At 37.1% G+C, this 24318-nt stretch overlaps 1 protein-coding gene across 7 annotated transcripts in view; it reads right to left on the bottom strand.

The window, feature by feature from the left end:
- The window catches only part of acot7 (acyl-CoA thioesterase 7), a 71054-nt gene continuing 46736 nt past the window's right edge, over window positions 1–24318 (bottom strand). For all 7 annotated transcript variants that reach the window (XM_083554694.1, XM_083554693.1, XM_083554699.1 and 4 more), the window contains 3 exons: window positions 23025–23141; window positions 13349–13533; window positions 1–409 (listed from right to left, as the gene is read on the bottom strand). In XM_083554694.1, coding sequence (XP_083410820.1) covers window positions 311–409; window positions 13349–13533; window positions 23025–23141 — 401 coding nt within the window. In that variant the 3' untranslated portion in view covers window positions 1–310. The remainder of the gene's footprint in view (window positions 410–13348; window positions 13534–23024; window positions 23142–24318) is intronic.

Here is a 24318-nt window from a genome sequence, read left to right as displayed (position 1 = left end):
TTTTTATTAGAGCATTATCTTTATTAGCACACAGAATGATCGAAGCATTTCATAAATAGATCTCGTCAGACACAAAATAAGATTTATATAATATAATACTCTGTTCCTACACATATCTACATACACAAGGTGCTTTGGTATGCAGCAGTCAAACGATGCACAATATTATTTTCCCTTTTCATCCATTCAGCTACAATTAGGATAGGACTGGATACGATAGGATATATATCTTTTTAATTAGGACCTTGAATAATAATTTTCCAGAAATATTTTGCTACACTACCATTGTATTTCTGTGTACCAGGGGGCATCATTGTTTCTGCTCCTTATCTGCCAATCTCTTTGATTTGTTTTGAAGGTAACGCTGTTTTCCTTCTTCAAACCGCTTCTGCTCCGCTTCACTTTCAACCTGCAGACACACAGAGATTGAGAGAGAGAGAGAGAGAGAGAGAGAGAGAGAGAGAGAGAGAGAGAGAGAGAGAGAGAGAGAAAAAGCAGGAAATGAAAAATGACTACTTTCACCACATGGACACGGATGTGAGACAGCGAGTTTTCCGAGAACATATCATTTAAAGGTCAGCTTATGACATATTTCTAAATCAAGCTGATGGATGACGTGCCGGCCGCAATTGCAATCAGGATGAAGCTTTAAAACCTGTATGGAACATGTGATTATGCTTTTCACGTGTACGGGGTTGACACATAAATCCAGGCTTTTAAATTTAGTGTCTTTAAAGCAGCCTTCAATTAAAAGTTCATGAATCCACAAGCAAACAAAACTCCATCAGATAATCATTCCAGCATATCCAAAAAAAAAAATTATTCCAAACCTCAAAGAAGTGTAAACCGTGTGTCAACACATTGGATACAGATGTGTGTGTGTGTGTGTGTGTGTGTGTGTGTGTGTGTGTGTGTGTGTGCGCGTGTGTATGTTTGTGTGTGTGTGTGTGTGTGTGTGTGTGTGTGTGTAGTCAACACTGTAATATAAAAACTGCAAGAAATTGACAGAAACCTGTCAAAAATCCTTAAGGTTGATGCAGAGGACATTTTTTCACCTTTTTTAGGTCTCTGACAAAGAAAGCACTCAAGAAATATTAAATCCGAAAATAATATGTTTTGGCCATATGCCAAAATAAATCCTTCTAAAAGAAGGATATACAGTGGGTACGGAAAGTATTCAGACCCCCTTAAATTTTTCACTCTTTTTTATTTTGCAGCCATTTGCTAAAATCATTTAGGTTCATTTCTTTTCCTCATGAATGTACACATAGCACCCTATATTGACAGAAAAACACAGAATTGTTGACATTGTTGCAGATTTATTAAAAAAGAAAAACTGAAATATCACATGGTCCTAAGTATTTAGACCCTTTACTCAGTATTTAGTAGAAGCCGCCTTTTGATCTAATACAGCCAGGAGTCTTTTTGGGAAAGATGCAACAAGTTTTTCACACCTGGATTCAGGGATCCTCTGCCATTCCTCCTTGCAGATCCTCTCCAGTTCTGTCAGGTTGGACGGTAAACGTTGGTGGACAGCTATTTTTAGGTCTCTCCAGAGATGCTCAATTGGGTTTAAGTCATTGCTCTGGCTGGGCCATTCAAGAACAGTCACGGAGTTGTTGTGAAGCCACTCCATCGTTATTTTAGCTGTGTGCTTAGGGTCATTGTCTTGTTGGAAGGTAAACCTTCAGCCCAGTCTGAGGTCCAAAGCACTCTGGAGAAGGTTTTCGTCCAGGATATCCCTGTGCTTGGCCGCATTCATCTTTCCCTTGATTGCAACCAGTCGTCCTGTCCCTGCAGCTGAAAAACGCCCCCACAGCATGATGCTGCCATCACCATGCTTCATTGTTGAGACTGTACTGGACAGGTGATGAGCAGTGCCTGGTTTTCTCCACACATACCGCTTAGAATTAAGGCCAAAAAGTTCTATCTTGGTCTCATCAGACCAGAGAATCTTATTTCTCACCATCTTGGAGAACTCCATGCGGGTTTTCATGTGTCCTGCACTGAGGAGAGGCTTCCGTCGGGACACTCTGCTATAAAGCCCCACTGGTGAAGGGCTGCAGTGATGGTTGACTTTCTACAACTTTCTCCCATCTCCCGACTGCATCTCTGGAGCTCAGCCACAGTGATCTTTGGGTTCTTCTTTACCTCTCTCACCAAGGCTCTTCTCCCCCGATAGCTCAGTTTGGCCGGTCGGCCAGCTCTAGGAAGGGTTCTGGTCGTCCCAAACGTCTTCCATTTGAGGATTATGGAGGCCACTGTGCTCTTAGGAACCTTAAGTGCAGCAGAAATTTTTTTGGAACCTTGGCCAGATCTGTGCCTTGCCACAATTCTGTCTCTGAGCTCTTCAGGCAGTTCCTTTGACCTTAATGATTCTCATTTGCTCTGACATGCATTGTGATCTGTAAGGTCTTATATAAACAGGTGTGTGGCTTTCCTAATCAAGTCCAATCAGTATAATCAAAAATTTCTGGACTCAAATGAAGGTGTAGAACCATCTCAAGGATGATCAGAAGAAATGGAAAGCACCTGAGTTAAATATATGAGTGTCACAGCAAAGGGTCTGAATACTTAGGACCATGTGATATTTCAGTTTTTCTTTTTTAATAAATCTGCAACAATGTCAACAATTCTGTGTTTTTCTGTCAATATGGGGAGCTGTGTGTACATTCATGAGGAAGAAGAATGAACTTAAATGATTTTAGCAAATGGCTGCAATATAACAAAGAGTAAAAAATTTAAGGGGGTCTGAATACTTTCCGTACCCACTGTATATCTGTCTTTAATAACAGAAGTTATGTTATTTATGTAAAGTAAGACTTTAAAATAGGGGTGTAGCGGTACATATATTCGTGCATATACACACACACACACACATGTATTACCAAGATGAGGTCTAAAAAAAATGAAAACTATTACATTTTTCCCTGTATTTCATTTGATTTAGTCAATTTCATTTGTGCAAATTTTATTCGATTACTCAATTTAATCAAACTAATAAAAAGTTTATTGCATTCATTTGATTTATTCCATTTTATTTAACTTTTTTCCATAAAATATTAGAAAAAAAAAAAACATTTTATATATTATTAAACCAAGCAGACATTTTATTGAAAATTGTTTCGAATATTAAAACTTTTGATGTTCACAAATGTTAATAATAATAAACTGCGTTAATAAAAAACGACAAGCAATTATATGTTTTGCATTTCTTTCCCCTGACTGTATCGAAAATAGACCGAACTGTGCCTTAAAATCCAAGGTACGTACCGAACCGTGAAATCTGTGTACCGTTACACCCCTATATTGTATAGTATTTTTTTTTTTTAAAGGGCAGAACATTAATTGTCATATGTTGCAATGTTCTGTTCTGGTGTATTGCTAAAGGTGTAAATTTAAATTTTAACATAACATAACAACAAATGCAAAAAAAAATACAAAATGCAGAATTTCGAATATTCAGTGTTTCGTATTTTCCACCTTACTTGGAAAAGCAAAGGCAGCCACTATACAGTAATGATCATTCCCACATTCACACTGTGTTCTCGTTGTTCCACTAAGCTGTAAATTACAATCTGGAGTTCTGCAACTGAGCATATTTCATGCTGAAATGATCAGCGCAACACGCAGCACTCTTGAGCGTTCAGAGATACTTTTCTGCTCACCATGGTAGCGTTGAGTGTTTCCCGTAGCCTTCCAGTCGGTTCAGTCCAGTCTGGCTGTTTTCCTCTGACCTGTTTCATCAAGGCATTTGCATCTACAGAACTAATCCTAAATGGATGTTTTTTTTCTCTACACCATTCTGTGTAAACTCTAGAGTGTGTGTGCATGAAAATCCCAGGATCAGCAGTTTCTAAAATACTTAAACATGACCATCTGTCACCAACAACCATGCCAGGGTTAAATTCATAGAAATATTTGCTTTTCATTCTGATGTTTAATGTGAACATTAACAAAAGCTCTTGACCTGTATCTGCAGGATTGTATGCATTAGGGATAATAGGATAAGAAACATTTTACATAGTTTGAACTTTTGTATATTGTATAGGAATGAGTAGTTAGAAAATGTAAATTCTGACTTTATTTTAGACAATTTTTTAATTAATATTTAAAGCATTTTATATACTATTTTTATTTTAATTGAGGCCCAAACTAAAAAAAAAAAAACAACAACCTCTAAATGTCCTATGCTATAACAATCCATCATTTTCTCATTATTGATAAATCATGCCATGTTCTTTCACCTCCATGAACATTAATAAGATCTGTGGTATCAGTTCTGCAACTGAACCAATCCCACGGGTTCCTTTCCGATTTATAAATCTTAATTGAATTGAAAAGGGAGCTTTGAGTGTTATTCTGAATCACCTTCAATTATTGGATGGTGGAATCTGAAACAGAACAAACAACGTTGCTTAATGCTAAATAGTAGTTCTTTAGAGCTGCACTCTGAAGCGTGGATATTTCCATCATTGGCTACAGGTCAACAGGCAGTCATGCACAGCAGTGGCAGATGGCAGGAAACCTCCAGGAAAGAGCTGTGCAATGACAAATCAAGCAGAGTTTTGCCAAGAGGACATTGGCCAAGACGGATCTCTTGAAAAAATCTTTATGTTCAGTGCATAAAAGTGAAAGGGTTCTTAAATATATACAGAACGGATCCCCGGTGTATATTATATGCAGATAAAAGGTTGAAACATTTGGCCATTTTTATCAATGTATGTGAAAAATTTTGGGCCAGAAAAAAAAAGAGAACAAACGAACACCAAAACCCTGTTCTGTACAGACAAATACAAGTCAGCATGATCATTACTGCTCGGAGCGTTCACACAAAAGGAGATTAGCTGTTGCCAAGCTGGTTGCCTGGAACAGAAGTAAGGTGAACTCCCCTTTAATATCAAAGCTCAATGGAAAAATTACAGTTTTCCCACTCAACTGCTGCAGTAAAAAAAAAAACCTGAATGAGACACACATCAGAATGGAGGGAAAACATTTTTTATCTCAGTGAATTTTACTGTAAGATGGTTGTTGCTGCCAGAAGGGAGTGAGTGTTTCAGAAACTGCTGATCTCCTCGGACTGTCACACAAACCAGTGTCTAGAGTTTAGACGAGAAAGGGTTGGAAAGGGTCTTGCTGAGAGAAGATGAGGGAGAACTGCCAGACTGGTTTGATCTTACAGAAACCATTTCAGAAGATTGATTATTTAACAGCAATTTGGGACTAAAAGCATAAAGCACATATGAATATTAGGGTAAGGTGTCCACAAACCTTTGTCCATGTAGTGGACCCTCACCCTACATCAATAGCTGCCTTTGCTAACACCCTTGCGGCTGAATAAGCACAAATCTCCAGAAACCCACTCCAAAATCTAACTTATTATCATCCCAGAAGAGGTTGTTATTATAATAGCAAATAAGCACAAAATGTGGAGTGAAATGTTTAAAAATCACATACGTATCTTACAGTCAGATGTCCACAAACGTTTGTCCATATAGTGTATAATCTTAAAGACATTTCGGCTTGACATTCTTTATTCTTCAGGCCATTTAGTGATCACAGCTTCTGAGATCTGCAATCATTGAATCCTATCTTTAGCGTCAAACTGCATGTGTGACAGTGATATGAGGAAAAGCGGAAAGCCTCCTCTTTTTTTTTTTCTCTTCCTCCTTTCGAAAATAGCATCATCTGACCTTGAAGGACATTCTTTCTGGGGTCACTGGTTGCCCTGCTGCTTGTATTAAACAATTTAAATTGGCACACAGTGTACTTTGCATGTGTGTGTGTGTATATGTATGAGACACTATCAATTATGACAGTTGATAGGAGAGGGGAAAACATAAACTGTTCAAATTCAATTACATAAAAATGGAAATAGAATTACTGAGCCGATAAATGTGACAAGCAATCAATGTTAAGTGATGTGCATTTTTTAAATAGGGAATAAAACACTTTTAGTGGGCTGGTGTGATACAACCTGATGTTGATTGTTTTCTGACAACAGCACATCCCACAATGTTTTATTCTTTTTTCCATCATATCCATTCCTGATTGGATAACTGCATGACCAAGCAGGGTTCCTAATAAAGTGTCCAACAAATGTACAAACACTCTATCAAATACTGTATGATCAGATATGGTTTGAGATACTGCTTTTTTTGTTACCTGAGCTGAAAAAAAAAATCTGATAATATTATCCAATTGTATACTTAATAAGATTTTGGTGCTTGGTGTCAGGTCATGTCACAACACTGATTCATTGCAGTGATTGAACATTAAGAGTAACATTGGCCTCTGCTTCAGATGGGCTGTTATTTTATCTGCTTGTTTTCTTTACTTGCTCTCGCTTTGTGGTGTAACATATATTGTCAAAACCCTGTGGACGCAGGTTTTAAACCTCCACTTATCTGGGAAGATTTTTCACTACAGTTTGGAGTGTGGTTGTAGAGATTTTTGCTTATTCAACCACAAGTCAGATACTGATGTAGGGTGTGGAGACCTGAGGTGAAGTGGTCGCTCAGTGAATAAGATGTTGGACTTCTGTTTGTAAGGTCATGAGTTCAAATCCCAGCACCGCAAAATTGCCACTGCTGGGGCCTGGAGCAACCCTCAATTGCTGTATAACAATAATAACTGTCGCTCTGAATAAGAGCCTCTTTTACACGCCATCAATGTAAATGTAAATAGTTGCAGTCAGTGTTCCAACTGATCCCAAAGGTGTTCAATAGGTTTGATTTTAGAGCTCTATAGCTGGCCACTCAAGAGCTTCCTCTTCAACACATGTAAACCATATCTTCATCTTCATGTGCATGGGTGCATTGTCTTGCTGCAAAAGCTATGCGTATCAAATGAAAGGCAAATCTAATGCTACTGCGTCCAACTTTGTGGTAACAAATTAGGGAAGAACCACATATGGCTGGAAAAGTGTCTTTATGGTGAGCACTACTAAGACTAACAGCATGGTTGGGACACAGAACAGTACATGAAGCTTTCGCAGCAGCCCAAGCATTTCTGCAGTTTAGATAGCTGCCTTGTGGCCTCACAGTCAGACGACTTGATTTCTGTTGCACAGAACAGGTTTCGAATCAGCGAGGGTCACCTGACTCTGTGCCACGATCCCAAATCACCCCGGAGACAACTGATGCCGAGTAGCCCTGACTATTAATTAGGAAAATGGATGTGGTTCTGGGAGGGGTCCTGCCGAGGACATAATCATCTCTTGCTGCAAAGCCCCTGAGCCTTTTGGCTAGTTAATTACACAAATTAACGCAGGAAGCCGCTTAAAATGAACCAACAGCTCCAAAGTGGCAGCTTTATGCACTCAAAGAGGCATTTAATCCTGTACTCATTTGCCGAGTTCTCAGGACTGCAACATGTCAGCTCTTAGAGAGGAGCAAGAATATTTACAGATTATTACACTTTTATAAAGGTAATTAGTGCGCAGCAAATGTCGGGTAAGAGATTAACAAGCATCATAGCCAAGCCAATCATTATTACTTGTAACTGACCACAGAAAAACAAGTAGAAGTTTCAGGGTCATTTGAAAGGTAATTAAAAGAGGTCTAAAAAAAAAATTTTTTAGGAATTTGTTCACTGATAGTATCTCAATAATAATAATAATAATAATAATAATAATAATAATAATAATAATAATAATAATAATGATGCTTCACAATAAATGCTATGCTTCACTGACCCCTGGGGAGTCACCTATTTGATTGACCCAGGATTCAGAATATTTATTATTCAGGTCCTCCCTTTTTGAAAAAAACCCACCTAGTTTTCTTTTCTCTCTTTTTTCTACGACTTGTATATATATCCCTTAATCACTTTTCTTGATCCTGTTTCTCACTACTTCCATTTTTGTCTTTTCTGCTTGTAAGTTGCTTTTTTTTTCTCCAGTGTTCCCCTACGAATGTGTTATATTCTACACTTTTAAGCCTCTGTGTGTCCTTGTTCATTCTGAGTTCTGCTGTAGGTGTTGTATCTTTGGGATCCCTGATGAAAAATGCTGCAATGTAATCGAATGATCTGTCTCTGGTTTTGTCCTTAGACTCCCTATGTTTCAAAGCAATGTTTGCTAGGCCGTCAAACCCATGCTGCTTTATTATAATTACTGGAATAGCTGAAATAAAATGTCATTGCTTTTACTCTTTGCTAGCCATTTTATGTTCAGATAAGAGATAACTCGGTTTACAGTCTATAAACAGTCAAACCATCTGAAGCCTCAGAAGAATTTCTGGATCAGAAAACTTGTATGAGCCAAGGGTCAGTAATTTATTTAATTGAAAACATTTCTAAATCACATTTACTGAGTAGGTAAAAAAACAAAACAAAAAAAAAACACAATCGCTGTAGTATCTGAAATCAATACACCGTCTAATACATTTTTATGAATATCATATTCAGCAGTTGGTGTTGTCGGAAACCCGAATCCTGAGAGTATGTGCAAATTCAGCACATTCGCTATAATCCATATGACAAAGGCGCTGTATATGGTGTCTTATGGTGTCATACGGTCGATAGATATGTTAGTGTACGGTTCATTAAAAGCCTTCCCATCTGCGACTGCAACCGGATAACATTTTCAATGCTTTACGCTCGTTTTGGTTCAAGAATACAAATGAAAACACATCATATTGCTGAAGTCTCAGCTGAATTTGTTATCTGGTGAGTTGAATAGACAGAATCAGAGTGTTTAACCAATGTTTCATTCAGGCAGATCAACTGGTGCTGAACTTCATCTTCACCCCCAACTCCCCCACCCGCTGGTCTTTCCAGCTTGTCCTGACATTTGTAAATGTCATAAAAAATGATTCTATTTTCCCGCCATTAAGCACAGGGAAGCCAAATTACAAACTGTATCCGACTAATATTTTATGATTTCATTCGTGGCTTATTTATTTACATTTAAGTTTGCGGCATTTAGCAGACGCCCTTATCCAGAGCGACGTACAAAAGTGCTTTAAATCTCTAGTAATAAATAAATCTACACTGGTACGCAAGATTACAAACTTAATATGAATATAACTCGAATTCCAACAAACTTGGAAAGTGCTAATTTAGGTATTTCAGGAAGAGGTAGGTCTTCAGTCGTCGCTCTGCTGTACGGACATCTAGGGGAAGTTCATTCCACCACCTCGGTGCCAGAACAGAGAAGAGCCTTGCAGTGTACTTTGTATTTTTTATCTCAGTGTACTTTGTATTTATCTCGTGTGCAAACAAATATGTCAGAGTACAATATTAAAAAACACAAACGTATGCTTGATCAAGTGCTATTTTATCATCTGCTGCACAGTTACTGTAGAAACTGTATTTTCAAAACAAGTTTGCAGTGATTTATATTATGAGTACAATTAAGACTATTCAGGCAGCAAAATTCTGACAAAATACGAGACTCCTATTCAGTGTGCTTGCAGTCTTTTCAATCATATATTAGCATTTGAGTCTATATAATGTGTATTGCTTTGATATTACATTAAAAAGAAGAAAAATATTAGATAGGCTTTTCTTTAATTGTGTAATTTAATTGTGGTTATAGCGATTTGCACACACACGTCAGGTTTATGACTTAAAAGACTTGTGATTATACTCCTCATCATCCTTTGCACTTAGTCACGTGATCTTTGCACCTGATTAACATTCGCAGATAACGAGCACCAGGATATATGTCCCACTTTGCACTGCTTGTCTTGTCATAATCCACAGTCCTCAAAATGTCTTTGTTACTTTGTTTTTCGTTGTCTTGTGTCATTTATTCTTGTTCATATTTTGCACTGTATAATTAATTTTTCTGCTAAAAACTATTCTGTCCGCAGGTTCTAAAGAAAAACAGGACTCTGAAAGGTATATGTAAATGTTAGAGAAAGTAAAATTGTTTACAAAGAGAACTGGGTATTTGACTTACTTCTAAATAACTTTTTCCAGCACTGGTACGAGGCTTGTTCATAATCTAATGATGTATTGTGTATTTCCACTACTAACAATCTGCCACTGCATAATATGTTCCTGAATGGTATCATAAGATTAAAAATGATTAAGACAGAAAATGGTTTAATGCTAAATACACTACAATACAACTTTCGACACACACTAACGACTAATTTTGCCTTCCTGTTTATAAAATGTCATAGCAGCAGCCCTGTGATACATAAAGCAAGGAATCAGTGCACTCTTTAACCTCATAGTGCATACGCACTGCATGAGCTGTGCCTAAAAATAAATGCGAAATTCACATCGAGGACCAGAGGTTGCTACGGTAACGCAACTTGCGCAATTGGTACGGCAATTGGTAATGCGTCCTGAAAAGATGGTGACTAAAAGGAAGAAGAAAAAAAACAAGAACAAGACTTAAGTTTGCACTTTCTCCTCCTCTCTCTTAGTTCTCATTTGCTGTTCAAATGCTGTCCCGAGGAGAGGCGGCTGTAAAAAGGCACAAGTGCAGCCCTTTTGAGTGATCCCTCCTGTGTTTCTGTGCCCCAACCATCGTGCGCATGTGGCATTTGAGGTTGGCTGGGATGCCGAGACCTCCCTCTATCGCTCTATCCTTTTCTACCCAGAGGGCTGCACTGCTATCCATCCTCGTTCCCCATCCCCCTCCCTCTTTTCACTCATCCCACAGTCTCCCTCGGTGAAGCGCTTAAACGGGAAAGGCTAAAAATAAACCTGGATCTTTCACTCAGGAGGGGAGAAAAAATAACACCTGAAGTCAAAAAATAGCTGCTGCAGCCTTGTTTATGTACTATTTATAATCTGGAGCACACTTACTATTGGCCACGGAATGACAAGCTCAATTAAAGGAAGGATGCTCAGCCATTTTCCAAAGTAGGAAGGTCTCTAGGGAATACGCCTTTAGATGCAGTGATGTGCGCATCTATTTTTATACCAATTGTGTGTTTGGAACTCAATCTGCACATGCATCGCCAAGCAGCGTTTCATGTGCTCTTAAATTGGACCAGACCAAGATAAAGCCTGCAATAGCAGAGCCTACTGGCATAGCGGTTCATTATCCGGTATGAATAAGATTAAAACTCGAGTTAACCTGTAACATCTAAAGTGACAGAACAACCGACTTGCTCTTGAAACCCAGAATTATAAAATGATAAAATGATAAAAATGATAAATGATAAATCTAAAAAAAAAACCCACATACAACTGCAGTAATGCTAAAATATATCATTAACAAGTCTGTGAAAATTTTCAAGATGACAAAATATTATTATTTAATAAATCTGTAACTGACCAAAATTATATTCTATTATCAGTATATCAATATCAATATTAGTTTAATTTTTTTTTATAAATGAGCCAGGACACTAGACGAATTTGACAAACTGGAGAAGACAAAATGAGATCAAATAAAATAGGAAATATAAAAAATTGCCAGGGGTTGATTAAACAAAAAAACAAAAAATAATAATAATAATAATAATAAAAAAAATTAAAACTACAGTTAGTGTGACTGCGGGTACTCGCTCCATACCTGAAATAAGATTTGTTTTGCGCATGCATGAAAACGCTAAAGAACCCATAGCGCTAGCGTTAGCCGCAAACCAGGAAGTGGCTAGCGGCTAACGCAAGAGCTATGGATTCTTTGGAGTTTTATGTCCAGCTTCAAGAATTTCTCTCAAAAGGAGAAAATTCCACTCTTAATGAGGAAATGAATGTGAATGAATGAATGAATTACCCAAATTAATGTAAACAACTTAATTCAATTTGACAATGTTTTTAAATTCATTGAATCAGTTTGATTTGTGCCAAATTAATTGATTACTTAATGTAATCATATAATAATACGTGTATTGCATTGATTTGAATTATGAAATTTTATTTTATGAAATATTATAAAATATTATTTTGTATGCCAAGCAGGCATTTTATTTAAAATTGTTTTAAAAATGTTAACTATTTAAATCACGATCGCAAATGTTAACAATCATAAACTGGGTTAATAAAAAACGACAAGCAATTTTATGTTTTGCGTTTCTTCACTCTAACCGTACCGAAATCGAACCAACCGGATGATACTGTGTACTTGCTTCCATTCCTTACTTATAATGCATATTAGTTATTCTTATTACAGTTGCCTGAACGACATCCCGATGGTGCTGTTGGTGCCGTAGCTATCTTTATAGCTGCACAGCAAATATAAGGCATCATAAAGTTATATGTAGACTTGGCTACACCATCTTTATCTTGCAGTGCCTCTTGTCGTTCCTATTTGCTTAATGGAAAATCATTTATGCAGGTCAAGCCATGTTAAACTGTTATGTGGTTTGGTAGATGAACAAATAACAAAGGTAATGTGGCAGCTGGGAAAATGTCCATCACATAGTATATAGTGATATTCACTATATGGACAAGAGTATTTGGAAACCCGATTTTTCCAGCTATTTGTGATTCTTCCCAAATTGTTACCACAATGTTGGATGCACACAATCATTTAGAATGTCTTTGTCTTTTTTTTTATTTAGTTAAAATAGGAGACCCAAACCTTTTACAAATGACAAAGACCCCTGAGCACAGCCTGTTTACATGAACTGGAGTGGAAGATCTTAAATAGCCTGCTATCAAAATCTGGCCTCAACCCTACTGAACACTTTTGAGACGAATGGTGGATAGAACATTAGAAAATTGATGAGGTCTCTGATAAGCTTTTATTCAGATTTTTCTTTACTTACTTAGCCCAAACCAATTCAAACTAGTGGGGACATTTTCCCAACATTTTAGTGGATGACAGTTTCCTATGAAATCCAGTAAAATATTACCCTTTATTGGAATGTAAAGTTATCAAGCTCATCAGATGACTTATGTTTTCTCCTAGTTTCTGTGGTAAGTTCAAATAATTGACATTCTTTTGATGCCTAAATGCGGTAATCAGTATTAACAACTACAGTACATTTGGTCAAAATTAGTTATAAAACCAAAAAAAAAAATCGTAGTCCCACCAAAGGCTCAAAAGCACGAGTAAAAAAAAAAGTGTCTAGATTTTAAAAAATGCAGTATCCACATCCTACCAAAGTGGAAGTCAAATAAGTGGCAGTCTATTCAGTGTCTGTGGAGAAGCAGCAAATTCATTACGAGCAAACCGGTAATGGATAATGATTTAATAGAGCCAGATGAAGTGTTTATTAATAGAGCTTTGAAAGAAATTAATAGGCTAATGTGCTTTAATCCACGTAGGAATGCAGAACAAAGGCTAAAAAGGTCAAATCGTTTAATAAAGCAGGTTCGTCAGCGTTTCTCATCATGTGTAATGCAGGGCATTTGAATAAACGACTAAGAAAGAACACTGTGATGATGCTGTATGCTAATTCCTGATGCGCGATGAAGAATTCTCATATCCTACCTTCAGGGGAGGCACAGGGAGCGGCTTATTTTTTGTGTCCAGGGAAATGTAGGTGAAGAAGGCAGTGACGGCCCGATATTTCCCCTCATCCGCGTTGACCAGCTGATCGGCGTCCACGAACACCTCGATCTCCATTGACTTGTTACTTGTAAAAGTCATTCTCCCGGATACTGTGATCACACAACCTGCAGGGGGGCCACAGAGTCGAGCATTACAACAATTTATTCTCTTTGTTTACTGAGAGTGAAATAAGTATGTTTGTTTGCTGAAATCTGTGATGTAAGAAATAATGGACATGCTGTTATAGGAAATCAATTGATCAAGGACCGGGGGTGGGTGTGTGTCGCGACCCGATACACAGCGGTTATGATTTCAGCGTTGATTATTTTCCAGTCACTCAAAGTGTTTTTGTCCTGCTATTCCACAGCAAGTTGCCAATACTAACATTATTCATTTATTTATTATTTTATTTTAGAGTGACACATCACACTTTTGAATCCATTTATAGTTACATTTAAAATTAAGCTAGTATCATGTTATCAAGCAGATTTGATATCAAGAAAAATTTCAGATGTCAAAAATGTAGTCACAGTGTGATTTTTACACACTCATTATTTTAATCTGAATACTACTGAAATAATCCATAACAAGTCCAAGTGAAAGTTGGTACTATAGGAACATCATTGAACAAACACCCAAATAGAAATGTGTGATTTGCCTTGCAGTCCAAGCAGCTGTTATAGAAAATTAATCAACACCTTCAGACCAATCCGATTTGTGAAATCAGCAGCTCTGTGTGTGTAATAATACCGTCTTGTTTGACGCATACAAGACTGTAAGAACGGCAGCTCCTCTCAGCATTACAACATTCCCAGACCAACATGTGCGGCCTGGAAACGTTGGAAAGCAGCAGACTAGCTTCAAACATAAACACATGGTCTTACTGATAAAATGTTATAGCCTTCAGCATGGAGAACCAGTGATTTCGTGCAGCTGGTTTGCGACGTCATGGACGCACTCTCCAAGGAGAGGGCATGTGTGGGAGAGCGTGTATATCCTGACAACATTGTGTTCACTACCAGGAAAAAGCAGCCCCCTTCCAACACGCCCAATTACTGCTTGTAGCTTCACGGCTGCCCACTTTGATCTTATCATCCAAGCGTCCCCCCCCCCCCTCCTCCTTTTTCCCCCCCCAAACCATCACTTTGGCTCTTTTATTTTTCCATTACACAGGCCCTGGCACTGACTGCCCTGCGTCACTACCTGCTCTGTGAAACACATCCCTGTATCTGTGAAGGCACTTCATTACTGTACTGCATTTTTATAATGGCTGCTGACTCATGTAAATATAAATATGAACATACTCATTTACTCGAGTTCTCTATAGAGTAGCGCAATAGACAAATTATAGTCTTACACTCCAAATTGCTAGTTATAGCGCCTAAAAGTGGCTATTTTAAAGAATCCAAGAACCTGTCATTTAGGAGAGCAAAAAAAAAAGAAAAAAAAAAAAAAGATATATATATATGCCTTATGTTATATTTGACATAAGAAACATTAGAATATGATGTACTTTTTTATATTTATTTCCAACTAGGATGGAAAAGAGAATTTATTTAAATATGTATTTAATTTAAATACATATCATATAATCTATAAATACAAATACTAACAAAAAGATAGATCAATTCAGTCTATACGTCTGTAGATGAGGGCTTGTGTACATTAAATTCCACCGTCCCCTTCATCACAGTTAGTTTTTGATTTATTTCATCATTTCAGATCCAATTATTCACCTCATTATTCCTTAGTCAAGTAGCCTTTTTGTCATTTCAACCATATACATAACACTACACAGTGAAATTAAATCATTCTCCTCCAGGACAGTAAAATAACATAATGCATACACTAGTAACACTTTGTACATTAATAACTTTGTCTGTTTTCCATATGTGCTTGGAGGATTCACAGAGTAAGAATTTGATTGTATGATGTAACAGAATGTTTCCTGTTCATATTCCAATAAACTCTTGAATCTTGAGCTGACTAGAATAAACAGACCCATTAAGTTGATATCACATAAAGTACACGTGTACACACTGTAAAAAACAAAAACAAAAAGGCAACACCGACCAGAACACAGAACATATTGTAAGTATAAATAAATAATCCATATAATAATAAATATTATACGTGTAGATGTTTTGTGATGATTTATCAACAATAAAATGTGCAAAAAATGTGTAGTGAAGGTGTGTGTGTGTGTGTGTGTGTGTGTGTGTGTGTGTGTGTGTGTGATTCCAGTCTCCTGTTGAGAATTCTGAAGGCTTGTGTAAAGAAACTGTAATGCAGTCTGGTTTTGACGGCTCGAATGCTTCAATATCTTAATCCAGATGGTGGAAGAAATGTGTTTGTGTGTGTGTGTGTGTGTGTGTGTGTGTGTGTGTGTGTGTGTGTGTGTGTGTGTTTGTGAAGTCTCAAAGCAGCTTTACAGAATGAGCAAGCCATGGCGACTGTAGCAAGGAAAAACTCCCTTAGATATTATGAGGAAGAAACCTTGAGAGAAACCAGACTCACAAGGGGAACCCATCCTCATTTGGGTGATATCAAGTCTTTAAATGTTTGTGTGGTCAACAATAATGCTAGTGGCTTTGTGGATGTCGCCTGATCATAGATTAATCAGAATATTTAAACACTATATGGACAAAAGTATTGGGACACCTGACCTTTCCTGCCACAAACTGTTACCACAAAGCTGGAGGCACACAATTGTATGGGACAACTTTGGATGCTGTATTATAGAATTTTGCCTTTACTTGAACTTGGAAACCTAAACCTGTTCCAGCATGGCAATGCACCTTTACACAAAGAGAGTTCCATGAAGATATGGTTTGAATGGGTTCGAAAAGGAAGATCTTGATTGGCCTGCTATAGAGCTCTGATCTCATCCCTACTAAACACCTGTGGGATTATTTGAAACTTTGACTGCACCCCAGGCCTCCTACATCAGTACCTGACTTTACAAACACCCTCATGTCTGATAAACACACATGTTCATAAGCACACTCCAAAACCTAGTGGAACATCTTTCCAGAAAAATTGAGGGAATTATAAGAGTAAATTGGGACTAAATGTAAAATGTGATGCTCAAACAGCACATACCATACTTATGACCAGGTGTCCGCAAACTTTTGGCAATATAGTGTATATTCTAACCAGAATAATAATTCTCTGTCTATTCGCTTTCTCTATTAGCCATTAAGGAAGTCCACGAGCGTGCCATCAAAAAGTCGTTATTAGACATAATAACTATTACCATATTCGTAACTATTATTAAAAATGTACTCATTAATATAACAAGTTGGATAATGGAAAATTATCCAATTTTTAAAAGTGCGTTCCAGCACTGAAACTATATTTCGAATTTATTTGCTACGCTCCATGAACCTCACTTTATGAACCCCTTCTAGTTCTCTACAGCTGTCAGGCATACTTAATATTCACAAACTAAATTCTCCAATTACTAAAGTTACAACACTTCAAAGTTACTATACTTAATCCACTTGTCTCTTAGATTTTGCTTTCAAAACTACTACCTCATGTTTCACCAATTAGGCAAAAATAGGTCTGGAAAGCACGTCTGTGGAGAAACAGAGCTTCTTATTAGTTGAGACCATATAATGAATTGGACTCACCAGGGAACCCAGAGGTTTCTTGCACTAACTTAAGTTGTGCCAGTATAATTGCTGGAATGCAGAGCAACTCAATTACATTTTACAGCTCCTGTCAAAAGTTTAGAAACATCATTTATATCATTTCTAAGAGACACATTCATGTTCTTTTTGTTTATATGCAACAAACTAGGTAATTTAACTGTATGATTTACTTTGACCAAACTAATTTTTATTATTGTACAAATGTTAAACTTTATTTATACTGAAAAATCCTCCCTTTGCATGATTAACAACTTTCACACTCTTGGCATCTGGACAGTTAGTTTCTCCAAACATTCAGCTAAAATACTTGCCAAATGTGTTCTTTGCTAGTTGGATATTTCTTTCTGAACTTACAATCCAGATCATTTGAGAGCAGTTTAATAGGATTTAGGCCATTCCATGATAAATAACACTCCAGCAACTCTAAATAATGCTAACCAATCTTAAAGCTAACAAGTAAATATTAAAAAAATATAAATTGTTACCTTTAAATTAGTTACCCTAATCAAAAAGCCCGGGGCAACAGTAGCAAGAAAAGATTCGCTAGGATGATATGAGGAAGAACCCCTAAGAGGAACCAGACTCGTAAGGGAACCCATCCTCATCTTATATGAAACAAGTTTTGTTCTCTCTTCCTTTGTATTGCAGTATTGCAATTGATCTTTATATTCATCTTTTAACTAGAGGAATAAATGTATTTTGTGTGTTTGTGTAACAATGTTAAAACACACAGATGCTGATAATGTTTATACACTGTTTCCACTGTTAATAGGTCATTGAATTTCTCTCTTTCTCTCTCTCTGTCTGTCTGTCTGTCTGTCTGTCTGTCTGTCTGTCTGTCTGTCTGTCTCTATGAGTAGCAAATATTTCCATAGGCAAATAATATACTACTGCCCATAAAAATAATTTAATTTAATTTGCCGGTTTGAAGGACATTACAGAATTACAGCTATTTATGTAAGAATTATTTAGGATTTATATAATAGTTAATTTTTTATTTTAATAGGGTCAGCAAACATTAGCATAGTTAATTAACAGAAAAATTGACAGAAATTCATAAATGATTTAGTGGACTTTTAATGCATTTAAACTTTATGGAAGGAGTCTCCAGTGTCAGAGTTTTGTACCAGTCAGTAGGTTTTCTGCCACAGAAACAGGATAGAGTAGACTGTGGTTTCTCATTAACATGAAAGAAGGGATAAGTGATAACCAGATTATCTTTTAGAAACGTACAAAAAAATGTGTAGTTCATTGGTACACAAAAAAAAAAAAAACGGCTGAGGTATAAATGGAACAGAAAAAGGTGTTTTTAGTCATGACACCATACCTCATTATGGTTTATTCCTTATTTAAAGCACTTTATCGTACTTATTTAATTTATTAAGCACTTATTTCTTACTAATTATTGACATATAATACACAGTTTTTCAGCAATGGCTTATATACGCTGAATGCTCTCTTAATACCGCAACGTTGCCAAACAGAGTGTCATAACACCCTTTAAGCTTGAAATAAGGTACCTTAAAACTATATGCTTAAACTAAGCCTGCGAGAGACGCAAATTAACCAACATTGTAACCAAGACGATCTCTCCATCTTTCTAGGAACACTACTGTACACAACGATTGTCGCTTCCAAGAAAAGTTAAAGATAAATGGCTATTTCTGCTAAATTGTTTAACAGAACATAAACAATGTGACATCTGTGCTCTGTGCTCTGTGCTCTGTGTGTGTGTGTGTGTGTGTGTGTGTGTGTGTGTGTGTGTGTGAGTGAGAGACTATAATGGACACCAAGGTTTTTTTGGCAATACTATGCTCTAACTCCGAACAGAGATTCCTGATGACACAGAATATTTTGTTTGTCCGTATGTTAATTGCATGGGTGTTGCTTCTTTTTATTTTCCATAAAATAAATATAGATGTCTTTTGACTAATGCCAAACATTTGCTATCCTTGCCATGTGAACAAATGTGACTACCTTATAGGCAGTTATAAGACATGAGCAATGAAATATTAGACAAAGTGTGACTCAATTATTAATAAACACAATTTTCCATCTTCACTTAATGTATTAAAGTAATGTTTCAAAGATCAGGGGATCCCAAATTTATAAATGTAGTGTACCTCTGAGCATCTCAGTCTTCAGTTGACAGCGTGTTAAAGACTAATTTATGCAATTTGTCAATTGAAGATGTAATACTGCTTTAGTGATTGCACTGTTTATATTATTATTATACACCAATCAGGCATAACATTATGACCTGCTTAATATTGTGTTGGTCGCCTTTTTGCCGCCTGTCCCTGACCCTGTGTATTCTATGTATTGTGACACCATTTTATCCGAACCAGCATTAACTTCTTCAGCAATTTGAGCTACAGGAGCTCGTCTGATGGACCAGCCTTCACTCCCCACATGCATCAGTAAGCCTCGGCCGCACATGACCCTGTCGCTGGTTCACCACTGTTCCTTCCTTGGAGCACTTTTGATAGATACTGACTACTGCAGACCAGGAACAGCCCACAGTTTTGGAGATGCTCTGACCCAGTCATCTAGACATCACAATCTGGCCCTCGTCAAACTCCCTCAAATCCTTACACTCGCCCATTTTTCCTGCTTCTAACACATCAATTTTGTTCAATTGCTGCCTAATAATATCCCACTCACTAACAGGTGCCATGATGAAGAGATAATCAGTGTTTTTCACTTCACCGGTCAAAATGTTATGCCTGATCGGTGTGTCATGAAATGGAAAACAATTGTTTGTACTTAGCTGGCAGACTGTCTGCGTTTTATTATGTCGTTAAATCAAGATGCTTGCCCTGTCCTGATTTGGTTAAAAGTCAGACAGAAATTCTGATTCAAATCAAACATGACTGCTATGGACTCCCACAACTTACAAACGCTAAACTCGTCATTATACTGATTAGGCACAACTGTTTCCTGTTTCAAACACATCCTGTTACAACGCATCGTTGAATCGATGTTCTGCTTCTTTGCTCTCAGCCTCAACTTTGCTTTAATATTATGTTTGTTGATCGCCGGACTGTTGTTCCATGTCCTTGATTCTAAGCCTGATTGTCTATTTTGTACTCTTTTGTTCATCAAAATCCACCTAAACCTGCAATCTGTCTAGCACCTTATACATTACTGTTGTAAAATCAATCTGTCACAAAGCTCACAGATTTCCTCCTCGGACTTTTGCATTCAGAGGTTACCGTAAATAGTTTTATATAATTTTATGGAACTTATGATTTTTATTGTTTATTTTCTCCATTTATCATTTGCTATTATTATATTTTCTGTTATATGCAAAAAGCAAAGATTGTAAACGCTACAATGGGCTGCAATGCATAGACCTGCTTAAACAAACAGATGTACTCTGAAATAGCAACAATCATATAATGTAACCTGTAAGGGTGTGGATCCAGAAAATCAGCCAAATCAACAACAAATTTTCAGTGAATTATTAATTTCAAATCTTTTTTTCCCCTTTCCAGCACTGTATACATTATTAAACACAATGATACACACATTACTATCTAAGGAATATGTTCTAGTACTATTCTAGAATTTCCCAGATTAGTTTAAATAGGCTTTCAAAGAAAATGCAAAAGCAATTTGATCCATATTGGGAATAGTGAAATGCACCCTTGGCTTATATTGAATTTTACCACCAATGTGCTGAAAAGTCTTTTTTTTCCCCCCATCGTCTGCCTGTGCTGTGAGCGAGCCGATAACAATCTGGTTGTGAAACAGGTGGCACAAAACAGCGGCAGCAGTTCACTGCAGTGTGTGGAGTAATTTCTATCTATTTAATTTTCCACTACCTCATCTGCTTTGCTTACCTTATCTATTCAGAGGCTCTGTTAGAAGTGGGCTTTGTGTTTTCCTGCTACCCATCAAAACAGCCCTGGAAGCATGATAGATATTGCTTTCAGAGAGGCGTAATACTGTAATTTGGGAATTGTCGGAAAAAAAAAAAGACAATAGCGTTCAGGTGTCTGAGATATAAAAATAACCGGCGCCTATTCCTTGTTAATCGAGCTGCTTGTTTCAAGCGGCTGCTGTCATGCAGCAACAAAAACACAGGAAGTTTGTTCTTTTTGTTTTATTTTTATTATCAAAGCTGGCATGTAGGTACAAGTACATGCCATGCTGCCTAGATGTAATTTGGAATCTAAAAAAATAGGGGTTTTGTGTAAAAGATGATGTGTGTGAGATCTGTGGCACTTGTATGTATTGGGTGTGAGCATACAATACAGGTGCATCATAATAAATTAGAATATCATTTAAAAGTTGATTTATTTTTTAGTAATTTCATACAAAAAGTGAAACTCATTATATAGATTCATCACACACATATTTCTAGTGTTTATTTTGATTAATTTTGAGGATTCTGGATCACATTTAACAAAAAATCCACCAATTCACTATCTAAAAAATGTGAAATCTTCAAAAGACCAAACAAAAGAACATTTTTGTGAATTGTTAGCCTTTTGTAAACTATGTTCATTTACTGTATATGTACTCAATACTTAGTAGGGGGCTCCTTTTGCTTTAATGACTGCCTCGATTCGGCATGGCATGGAGGTGATCAGTATGTGGCACTGCTAGAGGTGGTATGGAAGCCCAGGTTTCTTTGACAGTGGCCTTCAGCTCATTTGCATTTTTTGGTCTCTTGTTTTTCATTTTCCTCTTTACAATACCTCATAGATTCTCTATGGGGTTCAGGTCTGGTGAGTTTGCTGGCCAGTCAAGCACACCAACACCATGGTCATTTAAACAACTTTTGGTGCTTTTGGCAGTGTGGGCAGGTGCCAAATTCTGCTCGAAAATGAAATCAGCATCTCCATAAAGCTGGTCAGCAGAAGGAAGCATGAAGTGCTCTAAAACTTCCTGGTAGACGGCTGTGCTGACCTTGGACTTAATAAAACATAGTGGACCAACACCAGCAGATGACATCATGATTCCCAAACCACCACTGACTGTGCAAACTTTACACCTCAAGCAACTTGGATTCTGTGCCTCTCCTCTCTTCTTCCAGAATCTGGGATCTTGATTCTCAAATGTATGCAAGATTTTCTTTCCTTTCATCTGAAAAGATGACTTTGGCCCACTGAGCAACAGTCCAGTCCTTTTTGTCCTTTGCCCAGGTAATACAGCTCTGACGTTGTCTTTGGTTCAGGAGTGGCTTGACACAAGGAATGTGTCAGTTGTAGCTAATGAAGTCAGTGTTTCAAGAGCCACCAGGCACAGTATGTCTGTGCGTGGTGGCTCTTGAAACACTGACTCCAGCTGCAGTCCACTCTTTGTAAATCTCCCCCAAATTCTTGAATGGGCTGCATTTCAACTTTTACTACCACATTTTTTCCTTCCATTTAACTTTCCATGAATGTGCTTGGATACAGCACTCTGTGAACAGCAGCTTCTTTAGTGATGACCTTTTGTGTCTTACCCTCCATGTGCAGGGTGCCAATGATCGTCTTTTGGACATCTGTCAAGTCAGCAGTCTTCCCCATGATTGTGTAGCATGAACCAGACTAAGAAACCATTTAAAGGCTCAGGAAACCTTTGAAGGTGTTTGGATTTAAATAGCTGATTAAAGTGTGACACCACAAGTCTCCAATATTGAACTTTTTCACTATATTCTAATTTTCTGAGATACTGAATTTTGGGTTTTCATTAGCCATAATCATCAAAATTAACAGAAATAAACATATATCAGTCTTTGTGTGATAAATCTTTATAATATACGAGTTTCACTTTTTGTATTGAATTACTAAAACAAATCAACTTTTTAATGATATTCTAATTTATTGAGATGCACCTGTGTGTGTGTGTGTGTGTGTGTGTGTGTGTGTGTGTGTGTGTGTGTGTGCGTGCGCAAAACAGTTTATCACAGAATCACACATCCAACCCCTTTTATCATTTTAATCGTTCCAATCTCCCTTAATGTTTACCTTTGTTTATCTTGCGATGAAAGTTGATGGCGTCCACTGATGCGGTTACAATATTGGTCTTGCAGTGGCGAGCGGCCACGATTCCTGCCACCTCATCCATCAGCTTCATGGTCACACCTGCAAAAAAAAAAGGAAAACAAAAACAAACAAAAAAGAGTAGAATGGATCTTAATTCAATTTAAAGAGTTACTGTAAATGCTAATATCGCTAATATACTTTCGAACAAATTTACTTTAGCATTAAAACATGATCATTACAAAATACAATGGCAAAGTCAATGCTCTCCGTTGATTGGCTGAAGTAAGCGTCAATCAGAGATGGAGGATGGTTCAAATAGGAAATAAGAGGCAAGTCGACTATACCTATAGTCTTATTTGTTTTTATTTTCTTAAATGCATTTATATGATGGTATTTTCTACATCTGAAAAAAGAATCACTCCTCACAATAACATTCGTTACTTCACACTGAGTCATTAAAGTTAACTAGACAGCAGGCCAAAAAAACCCCACGAGATTAAACCAATTTGTTCCGTTTTAAGCAAATTGAAGATAATTTGGAAAGTGTTGGGCTTTGTTGAGCTGCATAAACCTGCAAATGCATTTATCTTCAACAATTCCAGTACCCTAATTATTAATTATGTTCACATCCTGTACAGGAACTGCCAACACCTTCATTTCATGCATGAGCCTTCACAAAACACCAGGCTGATGCACGAATATGATACAAAAAGTCATGTATTATTAATTCCCTTAGTACTCTGCAAGAAGCTAACATATCTAATTACAACAGTGACCAAGACTGAGAACTTCTAAACAATTATGTGAGGATTGTATTTACTGTTATGGGGTATGGAGACGGATAATCCGCTCCCTAATGGGAGAAGCCCGAAGAAGAAGAAGAAGAAGAAGAAGAAGAAGAAGAAGAAGAAGAAGAAGAAGAAGAATACATTATTTATATTCTTTAAATAAACTATATGTACAAATGTTTGTGGAGACATTCAACATTTAGTCCTTATTTGCTGTTATAAAAAGCACTTTTCTGGCAAGATGTTCCACTAGATTTTGGAGTGAGATTGTGGAGATTTGTGTTTATTCATTCAGCCAAAAGAGTGTTAGAAACAGTCAGCGTTCCAACTGATCTCAAAGGTGTTCAATAGGGTAAAGTCAGGTGTCAGGTGTTCTAATAGTTACTTCCATATAATGGCTACATAATTGGTAGCTAGTTGTAATTTCCACTTGATTCAATCAAATATTAACACAATTTCACCACAGCAAAATGAACACAAGTCTACAT

This window comes from Silurus aristotelis (genome assembly GCF_946808225.1).
Source record: "Silurus aristotelis genome assembly, chromosome: 11".
In the NCBI taxonomy this organism is placed as follows: domain Eukaryota; kingdom Metazoa; phylum Chordata; class Actinopteri; order Siluriformes; family Siluridae; genus Silurus; species Silurus aristotelis.
The sequence above is the reverse complement of the archived record's forward strand: the minus strand, read 5'-3'. Positions and strand labels throughout refer to the sequence as shown.